This window comes from Macaca thibetana, chromosome 16 (assembly GCF_024542745.1).
Source record: "Macaca thibetana thibetana isolate TM-01 chromosome 16, ASM2454274v1, whole genome shotgun sequence".
In the NCBI taxonomy this organism is placed as follows: Eukaryota; Metazoa; Chordata; class Mammalia; order Primates; family Cercopithecidae; genus Macaca; species Macaca thibetana.
In genome coordinates this window covers 63,050,810-63,071,855 of record NC_065593.1, presented here as the reverse complement: position 1 = coordinate 63,071,855, position 21,046 = coordinate 63,050,810, and the positions used below count along the sequence as shown (strand labels likewise).

Below are 21,046 nucleotides of genomic sequence, written 5' to 3'. Positions count from 1 at the left end.
GGGAAAAGCATTTATTGCTCTTTAGACCAGAGAAGCTGTGGTTAGGCTGCAAACGCCCCTGGCCTGGTCTCCCCGGGGTGGTCCGGGGCCCACCCGCCTCTTGCAGGGTGCAGGGCACCGGGAAGGGGGCGAACCGGGCGGATCCGACCTTCAGCTGCCAGCAGAGAGCCGCTCCCCCTCCCCACAACCCCTTGCAAACTCCCGGACCCCGTCCGGTCCCCCCTCCGGCCTGTCGCCCCTGGGCCTGATGGTTAGAGCCTCGCGTCTTCGGCTCACTCTCCGCTCGCTGCCGGCACCTCTCTCAGCCCCGCAGGCAGCTCCGTCCTTCAGGTTGCGGGGCAGAGGCTGACCGCCGCCCGGCCCACGCGCACGAGCTCCTCCTTTGGAGGCGCCGGAGCGAAAGCACCTGCGGCAGCGGCGCCAATGGCCCTTCATCCCCAAGCGCACCCCCGATCAGCGCCCTGCCAAATCGGCTCTGTCCATCCCAAGGTTCTCGGTGTATAGAAGCCACAGTGGCGGAGTTCTGCACGTGGGTGGCGCTTCCTTCCACCCGTGTGCAGAACTAAGGAGCCTGGGGTGCCGCGGAGGACAGGGCCCCGCGAACAACAGGGCGCCGTGCTGCCGCCACCTGCCGCCCGGAGCTGGCACTGCACCCTTTTAGTGCAAAGCAAATCCCTGTCCCATTGGTCCCCTCTACCATGAAGTCTAAAGGGTAGCTCCTCTGTCTCGCTTCCACTCTCCTACCAAGGGTCCTTTATTCTATTTGCTTATGTATTTATTTGTTATTATTATTATTTTTTATTATTTTTTGAGACGGAGTCTCTCTCTGACGCCCAGGCTGGAGTGCAGTGGTGCAATCTCAGCTCACTGCAACCTCCGCCTCCTAGGTTCAAGTGATTCTCCTGTCTCAGCCTCCCGAGTAGCTGGGATTACAGGCGCCCACCACCACGCCCGGCTTACTTTTGTATTTTTAGTAGAGATGGGGTTTCACCATGTTGGCCAGGCTGGTCTCGATCTCCTGGCCTCAAGTGATCTGCCTGCCTCGGCCTCCAAAGTGCTGGGATTACAGGCCACCATGCTTGGCCACTTTATTTTATTTAGAATTGTTAGGGGTTTTTCCAGGCTCCAGAGTCCAAATCATGCAGATAGAGCTCAAAGGGTAAGATGAACTGAAATGTCTTTGGCTTAGCTCAGTTCTCGTCGTGGGGGTTTGAGAAAGAAAGCAGGTTAATGGGGAGAATAGAAGAATGAAAGGGACCATGTGGAAAACTGGTCCCTATCCACTGAGTGACAACTAAGGTGCATCTTCACTGTACAAAATTTATTTGCATTTCCATGGACAACAATCATTTGTATTATTATCAGTTTTCTACAACACGTAGAGCTGTCAAATAGCTTAAAGACAAGGACAGGTATAGACCCTTCTAGAATCAGATAACCCCTAGAAAGGTCTTCTAGACAATCTGTAGTGAAGTTAAGTAATACCTTCAAGATTTCACAACTGCAAACTCGATCTGGAATTCAAACTAGATCTATATGTTTCTGTAAATCCAGGCTCTTTTCTCTGCATCAAGAAGCTTTTGGGCTGGAAGAGTGTTTTTCACCAGGAATTGTGGTATTCACCACTCATCACCCCATCCCGTTAAAAATCCCTGGCCTCAGGAATCTCCACCAGGACCGACAGCCGTGTACTGAAGAACTTCAGAACCTTACTTAGCCATTTGCCATCTTGAGAGAGCTGTGTTCCCTTGGAACTCCTGAAGGGCTTGGAGCTTGGTCTGAGCCCTGGGAAATGATCAAAGAGTCTCAAGAGTCCCACTGTATCCTGTGCCTTGGAGCGGGCAAGGAGACCACAGCAGCCCAGGCCCCGGTCAGTTCTTGGCTTTGGTAGTTCCAGGACCGGGACGCTGGTATAGCCAGATTATCCCTTCATCGTGTAGCCGCTTCCAGACTTCTCTCTCCAGCTTGAAGTCATGATTTATGTAAAAGATCAGCCGCTTCCATGATGTATCATAGTAGTGATCAGAAAAGCGCTCGTGGCCCTCGGTGATGAAGCCATAGGCACTCACCTACATCAAGGTTGGAGGAGAAACAGGGCTTGTAGCTGCTGTCGCCCAGGCTTCTTCTCATGGCTAATTCTGTGTTGAGGGGTGGGGGCTCTTTTCCCCGGCACCATCCCTAGGGGTCTGGGTGCAGGTCCCTGGACACGCACACATAACTGCATGCACCCATACTCATGCCCACCCTCCTTCCCACCAGGGCTGTGCGCCCAGCCCATCCATTGTCCTGTGCTGAGCAGGCCCAGGAATAGCCCCAGAGCTGTTTCTTCAGGTATTTCTGTAGCTGCAGTGGAGCCTTACCTGGTCACAGAGCTGAAGGGCAGTGAGCAGCAGGAGGGCCCCAGTGGTGGGGCGGTATATCCTCCAGTGGGCACCATCCAGGGTCTTAGACCTCAGAAACCTGTGAAATGCCCCAAGCCCCCAACTGTCAGGAGGCTGCAAGGATAACAGGGACCTGGGCTACGTGTCATGTGCTTTCTGCTCTAACCTGTTCTTCATGTATCGGAGAAAGTCTGGGTGCAGCAACAGGTACCTGTCCATGTGCAGGGCTTCCCGAAAAGCTTCCTGGGGTCTGTGCCTGTGGTTAGGAAGGCGCCATTCAGACCCAGCTCCCTTACCTGGCCTGGGGTGGGCCAAGTCAGGGTCATGAGCATGACTGGTATCCCATCTCCAGGTGATAGCTAAGGCTGTCCCCACCTGTCCAACCCTTTAGAGCCACTCACGACATGACTCAGCCTGGGATAAGGGGAGGGCGGGAGGAAAATGGGTACCTGAACCAGAAAAGGTTTTTTGACGTCACCGTCTGATTCATAAGCAGCGCTTCCAGCCACTCATAGTCCCGGGTGCCTTCCAGGAAGTGCAAGTAGCGGACGTCCTGAGGACCAAGGACAGGGAGTGGCCCAAAAGTCCTGCCTCAGGACAACCAGCTGGGGCCCAGCTCTGACTCCAACTGCCCACTTGCTCTCCCCTGGACTGGTCTCACTGTCCTCCCCACTCCTGCCCTTTCATGCAGACTCCATCCGGAGGAAAGCCTCTCCTCTCGCTTCTCCCCTGTGCGCTCCCTCATCCAGAGTCTGGCTGTGGCCAGGCTCCTTCCTCTTTGCTCACCTTCCCGAGAGGCACGTTCTTGAAACCCCGATTGCCCAATATAAGGAGTGACTGGGTCAGGGAGAAGGCAGTAAAGCCGTAGAAGGATGTCCGAGTCCCCACATCCTGTTCGTAGCCTTTAATGAGAGCTCCGCTCAATCTGTGCAGAAAGAGACAATCAGATGGAACAGGTGAGCAGAGGAGGGAGATTTGTGTAGGTGGATGGGGAAAGGAAGGAGAAATGGGGGAGGTAGCAGTTACGTGCTGAAATTCTCTGGAGAGCCCAGGAATTCCACCTTCCAGATGCAGCCATGGAACATCCTAGGGGTCTCTCAGAAGAGTCCCTGTCTGCAGGAGAGGGGCAGGAGAGGGGCAGGAGAGGGGAGCTTGGGTGGGGACAGCTTACCGGAACACGTAGTCATGACTGTCTATCGCCTGGCCCATGTGGGAGTTGTTCAGGATGCCCCCATTGCCCACCACGGCACAGGTGATGCACCCGCGGCTCCCAGCAGGGAGGCTGGCCAGGAGCAGCTGCTGCTGGGGCACTGGAGGGAAGCGTGTCACGACCTTCTGCACCACTGGAACAAGAGTGGGGGTGCTGTATTCAGAGCCCTGGGAGGGACAAGAGTCTGACCCTTCATTCCTCCCAGGTCTGGCCAACCCCAGGGAAGAGGCGGACCAGAAAGCCAGCTGCCCTCTGCCCTCTGCCCTCTGCCCCGGCCTACTGCACACCCTCCCCTGGGGTGAGGACTCACAGGAGTAGTTGAGCTCCATGAAGCCAAAGGGTGGTGCAAAGTGTTCCAGGCGGTCCCACTCACTCCGGTTGAAGTGTCTGGAGTCCAGGAAGAGAGTAAGGTTGGGCAGAAAGAGTTTCTGGAGCCACAGCGACCTGGAGGCTTTGATCTTCACAGAGTCAGGGCAAGTCTATATGTAGGAGGACGAAGTCAGGAAGGGAGACACTCAGAAAGGCCACCGGCCGGGAGCTGCACCACTGCAAGAAGGGCTGGGGCTCACAGTTTGGAAGGCACAGCCTCTGCTACCTCTTCCATCCTGTTCTGAGGGTCTGCTCACCCTCCCCTCCCCATTGTCTGGGCTCATTTTGGTCCTGAGGGTTCTGGAAAATGGGTGTTCTCGGCCGTCAAGGCAAATGCACCTTTGTAAGTGTGAGAGGGGCCGCATCTTGGGAATGTGGCATGTGTCCGGTGTGCTGTCAGGGCCATGCTTGCAGTCATATGTGTATAAATGTGTGCATTTTGTGGGCCTTCTCCCTCCCTCCCTCCCTCCCTCCCTCCCTCCCTCCCTGCCTCCCTCCCTTCCTTCCTTCCTTCCTTCCGTTGATCATTCCTTCTTCGCGGCAGGGTCTCACTCTGTTGCCCAGGCTGGAGTGCAGTGGTACCATCATAGCTCACTTTAACCTCAAGTGACCCTCCTGCCTCAGCCTCCTGAGTAGCTGGAACTGCAGGCGTATACCCAGCAACATACACATTTTGGATACTGCCCCTCTGTGCAAGGACAGGTGAGAAGGACCATGTGGGCGGGTGTGGTTAAGTCAGACTGTTTCCTTAGGGTTGGGAGAGAGTGAAGGCTGTGGAATTGGCTTTGCAGGGAAGACAAGGCATTCCTGGAGGCCAGAGCTGGGCGTGAGCTTGGGGTATCCTTGTCTGTGAGTCCCTCCCCTGCAGCCCCTGCGAGAGGATGGGGATTCAGGGGCCAAGCCCCAGAGTAGATCACACTCTGTTACCCCAGATGGGTGACCTCCAGGCCTCAGGAGCTCCAGGGCAGGTCCCATCTCACTCACCCCGCTTATGCCGTTCACACCAGGGGTCCGGGGCCTGCTGCTCCTCTCCCCCATTGTGGCCATCATTGGAAGGATGGGTGGGGCAGAGTCTTGTAGGGCTGAGCTCTGCCTCATAATGAGCTTGGGGCAGGACAAGACCAAATCTAGAAGCAGAGCCCAGGAGCTGAGGAGAGGGTGGGCATGGGAGTCAGAGGGAAGGGGTGGTGGCAAAAACTCACCGTCTGAAGGCCTCCTATTTCGAAGCTGTATTTTTCCTCAAAATCCCACCGAGGCTCAGACTTGAAGTTGGCAGCCTTCAGGCTTTGGTTTCTGTGCGTCGTGGGGCTCTGGAAAGGGGCAGGGGGTGGGGTGACCTGAGCTTTCTTCTCCTTGGGTGGGATGACTGCCGTGGTCAGTCCTTTCTGTCTTGTCCTTGTTGACACTGCTCCTGTGGGGGCCAGCATAAGCGGCCGACCTTTGGGAATGAGCGTCTTGGCCGTGGTCATCGCTTTGCCCTGGTGCTTCACCGACACCGTCCTGGTGGCCGTCAGCTTCCTGGTCTGGCCCCCATTTCCTTGGGTCGTCTTTGTGTCCTGGCTCTTCCATGACTGTGCCTCTGTCCTGCCAGAGGCCATCCCTGCTTCTTGCCCTCTGGGTGACAGTGTGTTCACTGTGGTTTTCTCTTTTTCTGGGCTCTTCCATGCTGCCGTCTGTGCTGCGTCGGGCGCCTTGTCCTGCTCCTCCGGTGGTGTCTGGTTGGCCTCCTTTCCTGTGTCTCTGGTGGTGTGGGCTTTGGGCTGGGTTTGCATGTTGAGGGTATTGTTCTCTGGCACTGGCTCTGCATAGATGGTTGTCCTCCTTGCTCTTGCGGGTGCCTGGGACTTAGGCTTTGCCAGGGACTGTGGAGACCTTTCTTTAATGTTCTCTGTGCGTTGATGCCTAGGGACAGAGATAACCTTTGATGAAGGCTGAAGATTGTGGAAACAGGTCAGAAGCATAAGTAGTTTTTTTTTTTTTTTTTTTTTTTTGAGACAGAGTCTTGCTGTGTCATCCAGGCTGGAGTGCAGTAGTGCAATCTCAGCTCACTGCAACCTCCATCTCCTGGGTTCAAGTGATTCTCCTGTCCCGAGTAGCCTGCCACCAGCCTGGCTAATTTTTGTATTTTTAGTAGAGATAGGGGTTTCACCAAATTGGCCAGGCTGATCTCAAACTCCTGACCTGCCCAGTGATCAACCTGCCTCGGCCTCCCAAAGTATTGGGATGACAGGTGTGAGCCACTGCGCCCGGCCAGAAAATAGATTCAGACAAAAGCGGAATAGAATTTGAGATACGTACGTAGGACATACAGGAGAGCATCTTATCCAACAAACGTTTACTAAATGTCTATTCTTTTTTTTTTTTTTTTTTTTTTTTTTTTTTTGAGACGGAGTCTTGCTCTGTCACCCAGGCTGGAGTGCAGTGGCCGGATCTCAGCTCACTGCAAGCTCCGCCTCCCGGGTTTACGCCATTCTCCTGCCTCAGCCTCCCGAGTAGCTGGGACTACAGGCGCCCGCCACCTCGCCCGGCTAGTTTTTTGTATTTTTTAGTAGAGACGGGGTTTCACCGTGTTAGCCGGGATCATCTCTCGATCTCCTGACCTCGTGATCCGCCCGTCTCGGCCTCCCAAAGTGCTGGGATTACAGGCTTGAGCCACCGCGCCCGGCCACTAAATGTCTATTCTGTGCAGTGTGCTGTGCAGGCACTGGGAATACAAATTTGAATAAGGCACAGACCTTGGACCTATGTAATACACGATTATTGTTATTTAAGGCAGGAAACAAAGGTTGTTGATCACTGGAGAAACGCAGGGCCGGCCAAGGCAATATTGGAAGCAGGATGATTACCTAGGCGAGCCCTTCCTCCGTTAGGGCCTCCCCGCCTGAGCTGCAGCTGACCCTGGCTGGTATTTCCAGCCTTTCTCAGCCTCAGAGCAACACATTTATTCAGGGTTTCCAGTGGGGGCAATCTCTATTCTGACCTTGAAACTGAAGCCTAAATTTCCCAGGGGTGTTAGGAAAGGGCTGACAGCTGACAGTTCTTCCTCCTTACCTCCCAGGGATCCTTCCTCCTTGAAACACCTTTTTTTTTTGAGATGGAGTCTGGTTCTGTCGCCCAAGCTGGAGTGCAGTGACGCGATCTCAGCTCACTGCACCCTCCACCTCTCTGGTTCAAACAATTCCCCAGCCTTAGCCTTCCGAGTAGCTGGGATTATAGGCGCATGCCACCATGCTTGGCTAATTTTCTTTTTGTATTTTTAGTAGAGATGGGGTTTCACCATGTTGGCCAGAATGGTCTTGATCTCTTGATCTCATGATCTGCCCTCTTCGGCCTCCCAAAGTGCTGGTATTTTACAGGTGTGAGCCACCGCCCCCAACCTTTTTTTTTTTTCTTTAAGAGACAGGGTCTTTCTCTGTCACCCAGGTTGGAGTGCAGTAGCACATCATAGCTTACTGCAGCCTCAAACTCCTGGGCTCAAGCGATCCTCTGGCCTCAGCCTCTCAAGTAGCTGGGACTACAGGCATGCACCACCATGCCCAGCTAATCTGTGTGTATGTGGAGGCGGGGCGGGGGCGGTGTGTGTGTGCGTGTGCGTGTCTGTGTTTTTAGAGACTGGGTCTCACTGTGTTGCCCAGGCTGGTCTCAAATTCCTCACCTCAAGTGATCCTCTGGCCTTGGCCTACCAGAGTGTTGGTATTACAGGCGTGAGACACCGCATCTGGCCTAAACACACACATTTTTAACTGGACTTGCTTAGAAAATGCCTCTGCCTTTGTTATATGACTCAGAGAAGTAGCTTGGATGAGAGAGATTTCTGACCAGAAAGGAGAGATGGGCCTCAGGGCAGGGTTGGACTGAGATATGGAGCATCCCAAAAAGGCTAATGGGCTTCAAACCCTAATTCTTTCTGTATTTTTCAGCTTCAACTAAGAAAAAGAAAAGGAAAAATTTATTTTATTTATTTATTTTTTTGAGACAGAGTCTCGCTGTGTCGCCCAGGCTGGAGTGCAGTGGCCGGATCTCAGCTCACTGCAAGCTCTGCCTCCCGGGTTTTTACGCCATTCTCCTGCCTCAGCCTCCCGAGTAGCCGGGACTACAGGTGCCCGCCACCTCGCCCGGCTAGTTTTTTGTATTTTTTAGTAGAGACGGGGTTTCACCGTGTTAGCCAGGATGGTCTCGAACTCCTGACCTCGTGATCCGCCCGTCTCGGCCTCCCAAAGTGCTGGGATTACAGGCTTGAGCCACCGCGCCCGGCCGGAAAAATTTATTATAAGAATAGAAAGTGTTTTAAGGAACCCAAGAGCAGGAAGTAGTTGAGCCTCTGGGAGGGCTTGGAACCAGGAATCTCTCTCTAAGACTTTATCTCCATCTCACCTCTCCATCTGAATCAGCTTTCTTCTTCTCTTTCTTTCTGTCTCTGCAGACAGGTCTCCTCTGCTCTCCAGCCCACGGGCTGGGGGAAGATTGCCATCCCATAACACCTGTGCTGGGGACTGTGGACTCTCTTTGCTCCCAATTTTTCACTCTTGCAGGAGAAGACTGTGGCCCCCTTGGGTCCTATCTCCATCCCTTTCCAGGAGTCTTGGTCACATACTATGTGACATTCTGGGGCTCACTCTGTGCATGGGAGGAGGACACTTTTAAGAGGAAGAGGGGGTTATTGGTTCATGAACTGGGAAGACACCCCCAAAGTATCCATTCTGAAAGAATGCCACTCAACACAGAGTGAAAAACCTGAGTGAGTGAAGAACACATTCTTGATCAATTCATTCCACATTTGCCTGGTAGAAGGTCTGAGTGCTGTGGGCGGGCGGGTGTGAGGCTTGCCACTCCTCTTGGTCTGACTACTCAGTGTAAGCCCCAAGCTCGCTTGGGCCATTCAGCAAAATCCAAGCTGTTCACTCGGTTTAACAAACAGCTCTTGTTACCCAGCAAAGCCTCTTGGTAGATTCATTTCCCAATCCCCAACCTCAAGAAGCCTATGGAAACTTCCCTTCCAAACTCCGGCAGCACTCTGCAGAGAGGAATTCTGCTGAACGACATTTTCCCTATCTCGAACATTTTCATGGACGTAGCTGCCTGGCTGGCAGGCCCCTTAACTTGGCCGTGGCGGGGAGACATGAGGAGGCAGGGGGTAGTTTTTGACATCACACATCTCAAGCCACATAGCACGGACAGCTGGCCGTCTGCTTAGTGGTCAAAGTGACCCTGAAGAGGTAAGGCACTCCTCTCTGGAGCCCTGTCTGGCGGCAGGAACGGCGCAGTGACTCCTGGAAGCCCTCTTCCACCACAAATCCACAATTGATTGGTGACTCGTTCGGGTTTTGCAGGAAGTCACAGCAATAACCCAGGTAGTGACAAAATTATGTAATTAAGTTTCATTTAATTCCCTATAATTAAATACACCTCTGATTGCTAGGGCTGGGGTGTTGAGAGAGGCATTTCCTTATTCTCATGCATGGTATTTACTAAATGCTCAAATTGTGTCCATATGCTGAGTGCCCTGTATTCAACGTGTTCGGCCCTGTGTGGTCTGACCCTGTGAGCTGGGCTGGGGTGTGGGAAGGCTTTTTTCCATTAATGACTTCTAGTCCGGAGGCACAGGAAAATTAATCATGGATCATACCCAAGCAAAAAGCAACTTACCTGCATAATCGTAATCTACTGGGGAAGTAAAAATATAAAATGTACTTTAATAAATGAATTTATTGGCTGGGTGAGGTGGCTCATGCCTGTAGTGCCAGCATTTTGGGAGGCCGAGGCGGGCAGATCACCTGAGGTCAGGAGTTCAAGACCAGCCTGGCCAACATGGTGAAGCCCCGTCTCTACTAAAAATACAAAAAAAATTAGTCAGGCGTGGTGGCACGCACCTGTAGTCCCAGCTACTTGGGAGGCTGAGGCACACTGGGCAGCAGAGGTTGCAATGAGTCGAGATTGTGCTATTGCACTCCAGCCTGGGCGACAGAGCAAGACTCTGTCTCAATTAAAAAATAATAATAATGGCCAGGCATGGTGGCTCACACCTGTAATCCCAGCACTTTGGGAGGCCGAGGTGGGTGGATCACGTGAGGTGGGGAGTTTGAGACCAGCCTGACCAGCATGGAGAAACACCGTCTCTACTAAAAATACAAAATTAGCTGGACATGGTGGCACATGCCTGTAATCCCAGCTACTTGGGAGGCTGAGGCCGGAGAATTGCTTGAACGTGGGAGGCGGAGGTTGCAGTGAGCCGAGATCATGCCATTGCATTCCAGCCTGGGCAACAAGAGTGAAACTCCATCTCAAATAGTAATAATAATCAATCGATTTATCATGAACAAGAATTGCACAAAGAAACAGGAAAATAATTATTTGGCAACCTCCTCCCTCTCTGTATATATATTTTTTCCTTTTTTTTTTTTTGAGACTGAGTCTCTGTTGCCTAGGCTGGAGGGCAGTGGCGTGTTCACAGCTCATTGCAGCCTCGACCTCCCGGGCTCAAATGAGTCTCCTGCCTTGGCCTCCTGAGTAGCTGGGACTACAGGTGCATGCGCCACCAGGCCCAGCTACCTTCTATATTCTTAAGTGCACATCACCAAGGGGTGTGGGTGTTGAGATAGGCATTTCCTTACCTGGAAATACCTGGAAGTGAAGATGTGGCAAAAGGTTCAAAGTTCATTTATGCCTGCAGCCATGACACACCTATTGGCCAGAGAGCGGTATTTTCCAAGAATATAGTACAAGAGATAACACAGAAATGTTGAAGTTGACTAGGATATTGAAGAGGCTGAAACTGAAATTTGAAAAAAATACCGCAATCAAAGGTCACTGACTAATAAAGCCAGTAGGAGTAGAAGATTATTTTATGGAGGATAAGAAAAGAGCTGAAAAGATTCCTTTGATTCTCTAAATAATTTTGCACCTGGGCTCCCGCCTTCTATGGCACGGAGACCGGAAGTGGCTGCAGGTGAGTTGCGCCTGGTATGTGGCGAATGGCTGGTCACACAGATTCGCCTCTGTTCACGTCCCTAACTCCTGGGGTCTCTCTCAGTCCCCACCATCAACTTTGTCCTCATTTTATCTCAGGCCCCCAGGCTGGGCAAGCTTTCCTCTTCCAGGTTTCATATTTGGTTCCCACAGCTTTGTTGCTGCTTCTCCTTGAAAGGAAGACAAACCATCCCTTCGCTCTGCCCTGTGTCTCTCTCCACTCCCTGCTGCGGAGCTCTCTACCTTCAACTGCTCCTGCCTCCTGTGCCCCATGTTGTTAGCCGGGCCTGGAGTTTCCAGGACTCCCTGGTATCCACGGAGGCTATTCCAGCCCCCTTTTGGTGTTTGATCAGCGCTCAGGGTCTCCTGTCTCATGTGAAATAGAAACCAGCCATATTCTGCTTTTCTTTTCAAACTCCAAAGTTGGCTGGGTGTGGAGACTCACACCTGTAGTCCCAGCACTTTGGGAGGCCAAGGCGGGGAGGCGGATCACCTGAAGTCAGGAGTTCGAGACCAGCCTGGCCAACATGGTGAAACCCCGTCTCTACTAAAAATATAAAAATTAGCTGGGCATGGTGGTGGGCACCTGTAAACCTAGCTACTTGGGAGGCTGAGGCAGGAGAATCACTTGAACTCAGGAGGCAGAGGTTGCAGTGAGCTGAGATTGCACCACTGCACTCCAGCCTGAGTGACACAGCAAGACTCTGTCTCAAAAAAACAAAAACAAAAAACAAACTCCAAAGTTTATTTTCCTTGGAAAATCCTGAAAGTTTTCTAAAAGCAAATGAATGCTTTATTTTTACAACTTTACTTTGACTTTGGATGTGTCTATATGCTGCTTCTGTGACTAAAAGCTATATGATTGCCTCAATTCTCTTTGTATACTGGAAAAAATGGCAGAAATCCATATTCTCTTGTATTCTGAGTGTTCTTTTTTGAAATCAAAGCCTGTGTGGTGGTTTTCAGCCACCTCAGTCTTAGTGGTGAGATCCTAGTGGGGATGTTATGTTCTGAGACTTGAGAGAAAACAGGAAAAATGAGTCAGTTGCTGCTCATCATACTTCAGTGGCTGGATCCACCTTCCAGTGCTCCCCCTGAACAGATGGGTCCCCAGCATTCTAAGAGATGCCCTTCACCTAGCTGAACTCACTGTGGGCCAGAATGCCAGTCAGCTGGTTTGAAAGTTAGATGTCCTCTGCCTGTAAAATACACAAACAGGTCAGGCGTGGTGGCTCATGCCTGTAATCCCAGCACTTTGGGAGGCTGAAGCAGGCAGATCACTTGAGGTCAGGAATTTGAGACCAGCCTGGCCAACACAGTGAAACCCTGTCTCTACTAAAAATACAAACATAAGCTGGGTGTGGTGGTGCATGCCTGTCATCCCAGCTACTCAGGAGGCTGAGGCAGGAGAATTGCTTGAGCCTGGGAGGTGGAGGTTGCAGTGAGCAGAGATCGCACCACCGCACTCCAGTCTGGACAGCAAAGAGAGACTCTGTCTCAAAACAACAACAACAACAACAAACTAACTAAATGAGACACCTTATGGAAAGTTCTACGAGAGTTTGAAAACACAATGCAATGTTTATTCTGCAATATTCATTGAGTAGCCATGCATGTCAGGCATGCAGAGGTATCTGCTAGAGATTAAAGTTAAAAAAGCAATGGTCACTGGTGTTAAGAGGCTCACAGTCTATAAGAGAAACAGACATGAGTATAATGAGCTGCCTTAAAGTGTCATCAGTATGATGATATTAGTCATATATATGCGAGGCTGTGGTGACAGCCTAGGGAGGCAGTTCTGCTCGGGGGGATACTTTGGTATGGAGGAGTTACCTAAGCTGAGTCTTTCTCTCCTGAGTCTTCAGAAGTGAACTTTTATGAATTATTTTTATTTTTATAAAAGCAATGTGTGCTTATTACGGAACAAGCAGAAGCTGCTTTCAAACATGAAAGGATAGCAACCTCCTATTATCCCAGTCCCTTCAAAGAATCTCTTGTTAGTACCTCAGGGCATGAACAGCTGGATCCCTTTTCTATGCCTGTCATGCGTTTGAATATAATTATATAATATTTTGAAATGTTATTTAATTGTTTCCCTCTCCACCCCACTCCCATGCCCCCAGCAGTTAAGATTCGGTTCCACGTTCAAGATGTAGTGAAACAGATCAATCTTGGAGAAGTTATGAGGGAAGGACTTTATTACTTCCTCCTACCATTGTCCTTTCCCTGGAAAGATTTACTCTGCTGGGTGGCGGGAATGAGAGAAGGAAGGATCTGTGGGTACCAAGGTCAGAGGACCCTGCTTCCTGGCAGTGTTCCAAGGGTCTAACAAGACCCCTGAAAAAAAAATGAATCCTGAGCCTAGGAAGAGAGGACCACAGACAGTGTCAGAAAAGTCTCACACTGAGCCGAGATCGCACCACTGCACTCCAGCCTGGACAACAGAGCGAGACTCCGTTTCAAAAAAAGAAAAAAAAAAGAAAAGTCTCTCACATATAAGCCAGGTGGACCTGAAAGAGCCAAGCAGCAGGAACAATGACTGTTTCAGCAGCGACTCAATAGCTAAGAGTCAGCAACCCACTCTCATGCCTTGGCACGGCATCAGCTGAACTAGAGCCCTTAATACCATCCTGCAGAGGAGCAGGAACAACTGAGATTAAGTTTTCCTGAAGCTTGGTGGATGGGAGTTCAGAATCAGCAATCAGGAGGTGATAGAAAATAAAGTTCTTTTCTTTTCTTTTTGGACACAGAGCCTCACTCTGTTGTCCAGGCTAGAGTGCAGTGGCATGATCTCAGCTCACTGGAAACCGAGGTTCAAGCGATTCTCCTGCCTCAACCCCCTGAGTACCTGGGATTCCATGTACGCGCCACCGTGCCCGGCTAATTTTCATATTTTTAGTAAAGATGGAATTTTTGCCATGCTGGCCAGACTGGAGAAAATAAAGTGACAGCAAGAAACTGACAAACAGAACCCGCAGGTCTGTTTTTACAGCTCACTCTTAATTACCATCTCCAAAGCTAAAACAAGCATAGGTCTTCCAAAACATTCACACTGGATGATGGAAGCCAAGCAGAGACATAGTCTTAGATGACATCTACACATCAGTGAACACATGATGCACGTGGGTGTGTCTAAGATGATATGAGAGATAGCCCGATGGGTTTGAAATCACAGAATTGGCTTTTTTATTTTTATTTTTTTGAGACAGAGTCTTGCTGTGTCACCCAGGCTGCAGTGCAGTGGAGCAATCTTAGCTCACTGCAACCTTTGCCTCCCGAGTTCAAGCGATTCTCTGTGATAAAAGCGATAATAGCCTCCTGAGTAGCTGGGATTACAGGCAACCGCCACCACGCCTGGCTAATTTTTGTGTTTTTATTTATTTATTAATTATTACTATTATTTTTTTGAGATAGAGTTTCACTCTTGCTGCCCAGGCTGGAGTACCATGGCACGCTCTTGGCTCACAGCAAGCTCCGCCTCCCGGATTCAGGCAATTCTCCCTGCCTCAGTCTCCCAAGTAGCTGGAATTACAGGCACCGGACCATGCCTGGCTAATTTTTGTATTTTTTAGGAGAAACAGGGTTTCACCATGTTGGTCAGGCTGGTCTCGAACTCCTGACCTCAGGTGATCCGCTCGCCTCGGCCTCCCAAAGTGCTGGGATTACAGGCGTGAGCCACTGTGCCCGACCTCATAGAATTGTCTTGAAGTTCTTCTGCTACACTCCTCCCACCATCCTATTTGTTGCCAAGTCCAGCTGATCTGACTTCTTCTCAGTCCTTTCTTCCTATTCACACTGTCCTTGCTCACGGTCTTATTAATGCTATCCTAAACCATTGCAATGGCCTCTGAACTATCCCCTCTAAAACCACGTTCCCCCGATCATCCATCCTGTAATCTATTGACAGAGTACTCTACATAAAGCATGAATTTACTCAAGTTAACTCCCTTACTCTAAAGTTTTTGAGAGCCATAAAGTTTAAACGTTTTGGCATGTTTTTTAAGGTGACAAATTCATTCTTTCATCAACAAGCATTTTATAAAGCACCTTCACTGGGTCCAGGCCCTGTTCAAAGCACTGAGGAAACACAGACAATAAGACAATGCTGGCCGGGCTCAGTCACTCATGCCTGTGATCCCACCACTTTGGGAGGCTGAGGCAGGTAGATCGCTTGAGGCCAGGAATTCAGGACCAGCCTGGCCAATATGGCGAAACCCCGTCTCCACTAAAAATACAATAATTAGCCGGGCATGGTGGTGTGCGTCTGTAGTTCCAGATACTCTGGAGGCTAATCGCTTGAACAAGGAGGTGAGGTTGCAATAAGCCAAGATCGCACCACTGCACTCCAGCCTGGGCGACAGAGTCAGACTCCATCTTGAAAAATAAATAAATAAAAGAAATTACATAATTCATGTAATCTCACAAATTCATGTAATTACATGATAAACACACACACACACACTAGCTGCTCTACCTGGCTCTAAACTCTTTTATTCCACCAAGCCAGCCAGGCCAGAGCTCAGACCTTGGCTGCTGGAGGTGGAGAGTGGGGGTAGGAGACATGGGGGATGAGATGAGGGGGAGATTGGGGGAGCTGGAGAGAGGGGGGCAGTAAAAGAAAACTCCCCCTCTTTTTTCAAGTTGTAACTCCTCCTGTATGGTTACTTAAGTGAGCGCCTGTCTTGGAGGGTGGGGCTGGGGGTCCCTGCCTGCCCTGAGGTTCCTTCAGCTTCTGTCTGATGTTGGGGGCCCCTGCGCACTTGGTGGTCTCTGCACATTAGTAAATGTGGTTTCTCTGGGGAGGGGTTCTCCTTTACACTGAGAATCCCCGCAGGAGGGTCCTTTCTAGGATCACGTCTCCCACTGCCCCCTGCGGCATTTAGTGTCCCCAACACTGTTCTGGAGTGAGTGTCCCATTACTGCTCCAGCAGGTAACTGGGCAGGTGAGGACTGTGGCCTCTGCCCTCCCACCAGGAAGCGCTGAACTTCCCTTCCACTGCCTTCTGGGCTGCGAAGACCTGGGAGGGAGGGGCAGGGTGGTTCTGTCTCTTCCCAGGTACATTACATTGTGGACAGTTCCAACAACTTCCTGCCTTCAGAAATCTCTAGACCAGAACCAGACGCCACTCTACTTAACATTTGCCCCTCGACTCCAGGGCATGTGGTATCTGCTGGAAAGGCCAGGCCCGGTCACTATGAGTGACTCTCGGGCAGCCCACTCCCACCCCAAAACGTCGCCCCAGAAGGACTCTAACCCTCTGAGCTTCTCTCCTCCCCTGTCATCTTATCTAAGCTAGCTTGTCTTGGGTTTTTGTCAGTTGCAATCAAGAGTTCCAACAAATACAAACCTATATTCACATCATACACAAAAGTAAATTTCTTTTTTTTTTTTTTTTGTTTGAGACTGAGTCTGGCTCTGTCGCCCAGGCTGGAGTGCAGTGGCCGGATCTCAGCTCACTGCAAGCTCCACCTCCCGCACGCCATTCTCCTGCCTCAGCCTCCCGAGTAGCTGGGACCACAGGCGCCCGCCACTTCGCCCGGCTAGTTTTTTGTATTTTTTAGTAGAGACGGGGTTTCACCATGTTAGCCAGGATGGTCTCGATCTCCTGACCTCGTGATCCGCCCGTCTCGGCCTCCCAAAGTGCTGGGATTACAGGCTTGAGCCACCACGCCCGGCCACAAAAGTAAATTTCTGATGGATTCCTATTAAGCTTAAAGAACAAAAGTACAGAAATATCAGTAGAAAGTGTAAAAGGAAATGTATATAATGTTAGGGGTGGGAATGACCTTCCTAAAAATTGCACGAAGTCCACTGACCATAAAGGAAAAGAGAGACTTCTGTGTGACATACGACATCACAAACAATGAAATACAACTGAACAAATGTCAGGCTGAACAAGATATTTTGAAACAGGAATTAAAAGAAATTAAAGAATGTGTAAGCAAAAACTCAGATGTATGTAAAAAAAAACCCCAATTCCCCCTAAGAAAGAAAAAGAGGCGGAATTCTCTAAAAATTAACTGCCTGTTTTTCTGACTGTGGCTAGTGAGCCTTATCTCTCCTTTCCCAGGCATGGCAAAGACCCTGTTTCTCTAGCTGTGCAGCTGCAAGGTCACTAGGCAAATAAACTCAAGTCGTAAAACATATTTCTCCTTGAAAAGTAAGAAATGATGTAATGCATGTCTCAATTGACTTTGTTTCTTGCTTCTGTAATACGCTTCCCCCTGCACAGATCTCCCCCAGCCCCAAAAAATGCTTAAAAGGTAACCTGGCCGGGCGCGGTGGCTCAAGCCTGTAATCCCAGCACTTTGGGAGGCCGAGACGGGCGGATCACGAGGTCAGGAGATCGAGACCATCCTGGCTAACACGGTGAAACCCCGTCTCTACTAAAAAATACAAAAAACTAGCCGGGCGAGGTGGCGGGCGCCTGTAGTCCCGGCTACTCGGGAGGCTGAGGCAGGAGAATGGCGTAAAAACCCGGGAGGCAGAGCTTGCAGTGAGCTGAGATCCTGCCACTGCACTCCAGCCTGGGCGACACAGTGAGACTCTGTCTCAAAAAAAAAAAAAAAAAAAAAGGTACCTGACTCTTTGTTTGGGGCTCAGTTTTTTTTGGATGTTAATCTGAGCCAGTGCACCTAAATAATAATAATAAATCCTCCTCAACCCCTCGGTCTCTCTGATTCCTAAATTATCCCACTGCATTTCGAAGTATTGTAACATATATGATTAAAAAAAGGTTAACATCCCTAATACACAAAAAGCTCCTACAAATATGAAAAAGATAAATAACTTAAAAAAAAAGAAGAAAAGATATGAACAGGTCATTCATGGAAAAATACAAATGACTAATAAAGTTAAGATCCTCAAATTCATCAGTGATCTGAGAAATGCAAATTAAAAAGAGAAACACTTTCACCTATCAGATGATTAAACCTTCAAAACCTTAATGAAAGCCAGTGTGGTCCTGGGAGGTAAAGTGAACTCACACCTGTTGGTGTAGCATTCTGAGAGAACGATTCAGTGGTGTCCATTGACATTTCATGTAAACATATCCATTGTCTTGGCAATTCCACTTCGAGAAATCTACCCAGAAATCACTTACGCAAGTGCTCAAAGGTATGTGAGAAACTTGATAGGGGTTGGTTAAGTAAACGGTACCTATCCTGTGGAATGCTAAGCAACTGTTCAAAGAAGAGAGTAGACTTGTATGTCCCGACATGGAAAGATGTCCATGATATAGTGTGACTTACAAGGTCAACCTGTGGGACAATATATAGCATGAGATACATATATATGTATATATACATATATATGAGATATATATATAACTTTCTTGTGCATATATCTGTAAATCTATATGATATATATGTGATATATATGTGTGTATATATCGATCTCTCTATATACAATATCTATATATACATATATGTCTCATGCTACATATTGACATATAGTATATCAATATATAGCATATATAGTATGTATATCTATATGCTATATGTAGATATCTATCTATCCATCTATCCATCTATCTGTCCATCTATCTGCCTATCTACCTATCTATCTATCTATCTATCTATCTATCTATCTGGCTTGTATAGCATAAAGGTAATGAGCACAGGGTATGGCACCAGAATGCCTGGTTTTGAATCTTGGCCCTGCCACATACTAGCAGGGTGATCTTGGAAGAATCACTTCAGTTCTGTGTGTCTCAGTGTCCTCTTAACAATGAGAATTAGTGAGTTAACGTACATCAAGCATTTAGAATAGGGGCTGGCACATAGTAAATACTGTAGCAGTGTTAGCTGCATAATAATAGAATTCCATGTACCTTCAAGTGTTAAGAGTGCTCACCTTGAAGAGCGGACAGAAGTGGAGGTATAATAGGGAGACTCACTTCCTGCTTCACCTTTCTGTATATATTTTTTTTAACTCTACGAGAACCTGCATTACTTTCAACGTTTAAGAACAGTAAAATGAAATTATTGGCTGGGCACAGTGGCTCACGCCTGTCATCCCAGTGCTTTGAGAGGCCGAGGTGGGTAGATCACTTGAGGTCAGGAGTTCAAGACCAGCCTGGCCAACATGGTGAAACCCTGTCTCTACTAAAAATACAAAAACTTAGCCAGGCCTGGTGGTATGCGCCTGTAGTCCCAGCTACTCAGGAAGCTGAGGCTTGAACCTGGGGGGTGGAGGTTGCAGTGAGCCGAGATCACGCCACTGCATTCCAGCCTGGGCAACACAGTGAGACTCTGTCTCAAAAACAAAAGAGAAGAAAAGAAAAGAAAAGAAAAGGAAAGAAAAGAAAAGAAAAGGGCCTCTCACTGCTGGAGATGTGTGTATTTTCTAAGAAAAATGGTCTAGAAGGTTTTTTTGAAAGATTAACTTGGTGTCCACAATTGAAACTGCCTCCCTAAGAGGGAGGCCCTCCATTTTACCCACAAACTAAGGGTGAGTCCGGGTCTGAAACAAGTGGAACACAGGATGGCTCTTTCACTTCAGGACATAGAGAATGGCATGTAAGAACTAACCCAATGCTGCTGCCATTACTCACAGTCCCAGAGGGGAAAGCAGTCATGTCTTCTGTCTGCACTCTGCAGACCTAACCCATCAGTTCTCAAACTCCTGTACGGGTCCCATGGTATCTGGACATGTTCATCCTATGGCGTCTTAGTTCCCCACTGCCACCCCTTCTGTTCCCTGCAAGTCTTCCCATTAGTCTTTCTTCTCAGTGGTTCTTGAGAACATTCCTGACCCCTGACACTCCCGTGTGGACACACAGGTGGCTCAGACTTTCCCTGTCCTCCCTGGGCTATCATTTTTCTGTTTCCTCAAATGAATGAAATAAGAGGAGTGGAAAGGATGAGAATCTTACCTGGAAGGCTTTGTTTGAGGCTCCTTAATAAAGGAGGGCAAGGCGAAGAGAAAGAAGACCAGGAGAGCCAGGAGCAAGGACCACTGGATGCCTTGGCTCAGGTGCCTGCATCTCCACAGGCAGGACCTCATGGCGGTGGGTCGGGTTCTAGAGGAAGGTTCTGCATGTCCTGGGGCCTTGATGTAGGCAGCTGGGAGTCTCACCGCTCAGGTTTCCTGGCCGGGAAGTGCACACTCTTTGTCTTAACAATGAGCCACTCCGGCAAGTGCTGAGTTTATCAGTCTCTGCCAGGGAAGGGAGGAACCGCCTTCACTGCTTTATAAAGGCTTATAGGCTGGCGTGGCTTGAAGGAAGGGAAACTCCTTATGTTCAAACACGTTCACCTTCCTTTTCTTTGTCTCTGAAGCCAATATCTGAAAGTCAAGCTTTATGAGAAAAATAACCACATTATATGCGATCTCATCTTGGTCAGGTTACTTAACCCATCTGCCTCCATATAAATGGAAAAAGCAGTTATCTTCCTTGTGGGATTATCATGAAGACACCTTGAGGCCGCCATGGACAATGCTTTGTTTGTGGTAGGCACCCAACACACATGTTCAACACTTTAGCTCAACCTTCCCTGTTTCTCATCTGAAATCATGACCATTACAACAATGACCAGCACGTATGAGGGCTCGCTCTGAGCCGGGCACTGGTGAGTCTTCACGGGCACTCATGAAACCCTCACAGCCACTCTAGGGGCTGGGTGCCGTCATCATCTCCATTTCACAGAGGAGGAAACGGCCTCCAAGAACAAACTGCCAGCCCAAGATCACACGGCGAGCCACTGGCTTGGGGTCCAGATCCAACTGACCTGGAGGTTGCATTCTTTTTTTAAGAAATAGAGATGGGTCTCAGTATGTTGCCCAGGCTAGTCTCAAACTCCTGGACTTAAGTGATCCTCCCACCTCAGCCTCACAAAAAGCTGGGATTACAGGTATCAGCCACCACGCCCGGCCGTGATTGCATTTTTCTTTTCTTTTCTTTTTTTTTTTTTGAGACAGAATCTCACTCTGTCACCAGGCTGGAGTGCACTGGTACAATCTTGGTTCACTGCAACCTCCGCCTCCCGGGCTCAAGTGATTCTCCTGCCTCAGCCCCCCGAATAGCTGGGACTACAGGCACCCACCACCACGCGTGGTTAATTTTTGTACTTTTAGTAGAGACGGGGTTTCACATCCAGACCATGCTGGCCAGGATGG

At 49.5% G+C, this 21,046-nt stretch overlaps 2 protein-coding genes across 2 annotated transcripts in view; both read right to left on the bottom strand.

Annotated features, from left to right (window-relative positions):
* CYGB (cytoglobin) overlaps window positions 1-21,046 on the bottom strand; it is a 326,406-nt gene that overhangs the window by 92,888 nt on the left and 212,472 nt on the right. The gene's annotated exons all lie outside the window — the stretch shown is intronic.
* Window positions 1,307-20,133, bottom strand: ST6GALNAC1 (ST6 N-acetylgalactosaminide alpha-2,6-sialyltransferase 1). Its single transcript, XM_050764282.1, has 9 exons — window positions 19,803-20,133; window positions 5,163-5,862; window positions 3,902-4,070; window positions 3,553-3,724; window positions 3,168-3,306; window positions 2,831-2,934; window positions 2,548-2,637; window positions 2,361-2,460; window positions 1,307-2,069 (listed from the first exon to the last, which is right to left on the bottom strand). The coding sequence occupies exons 1-9, from the start codon at window positions 19,931-19,933 to the stop codon at window positions 1,872-1,874; spliced, it is 1,803 nt and encodes a 600-aa protein (XP_050620239.1). The 5' UTR covers window positions 19,934-20,133; the 3' UTR covers window positions 1,307-1,871.

Excerpts from the sequence above, each read along its gene's own strand:
- ST6GALNAC1 (XM_050764282.1), bottom strand. The coding sequence starts at position 19,933 with ATGAGGTCCTGCCTGTGGAGATGCAGGCACCTGAGCCAAGGCATCCAG. Across the intron at positions 2,935-3,167 it reads AGAACGTGCCTCTCGGGAAG|GACGTCCGCTACTTGCACTT; the intron begins GTGAGCAAAGAG and ends CTTGGTCCTCAG. Across the intron at positions 2,070-2,360 it reads CCCTTCAGCTCTGTGACCAG|GTGAGTGCCTATGGCTTCAT; the intron begins GTAAGGCTCCAC and ends ACCTTGATGTAG.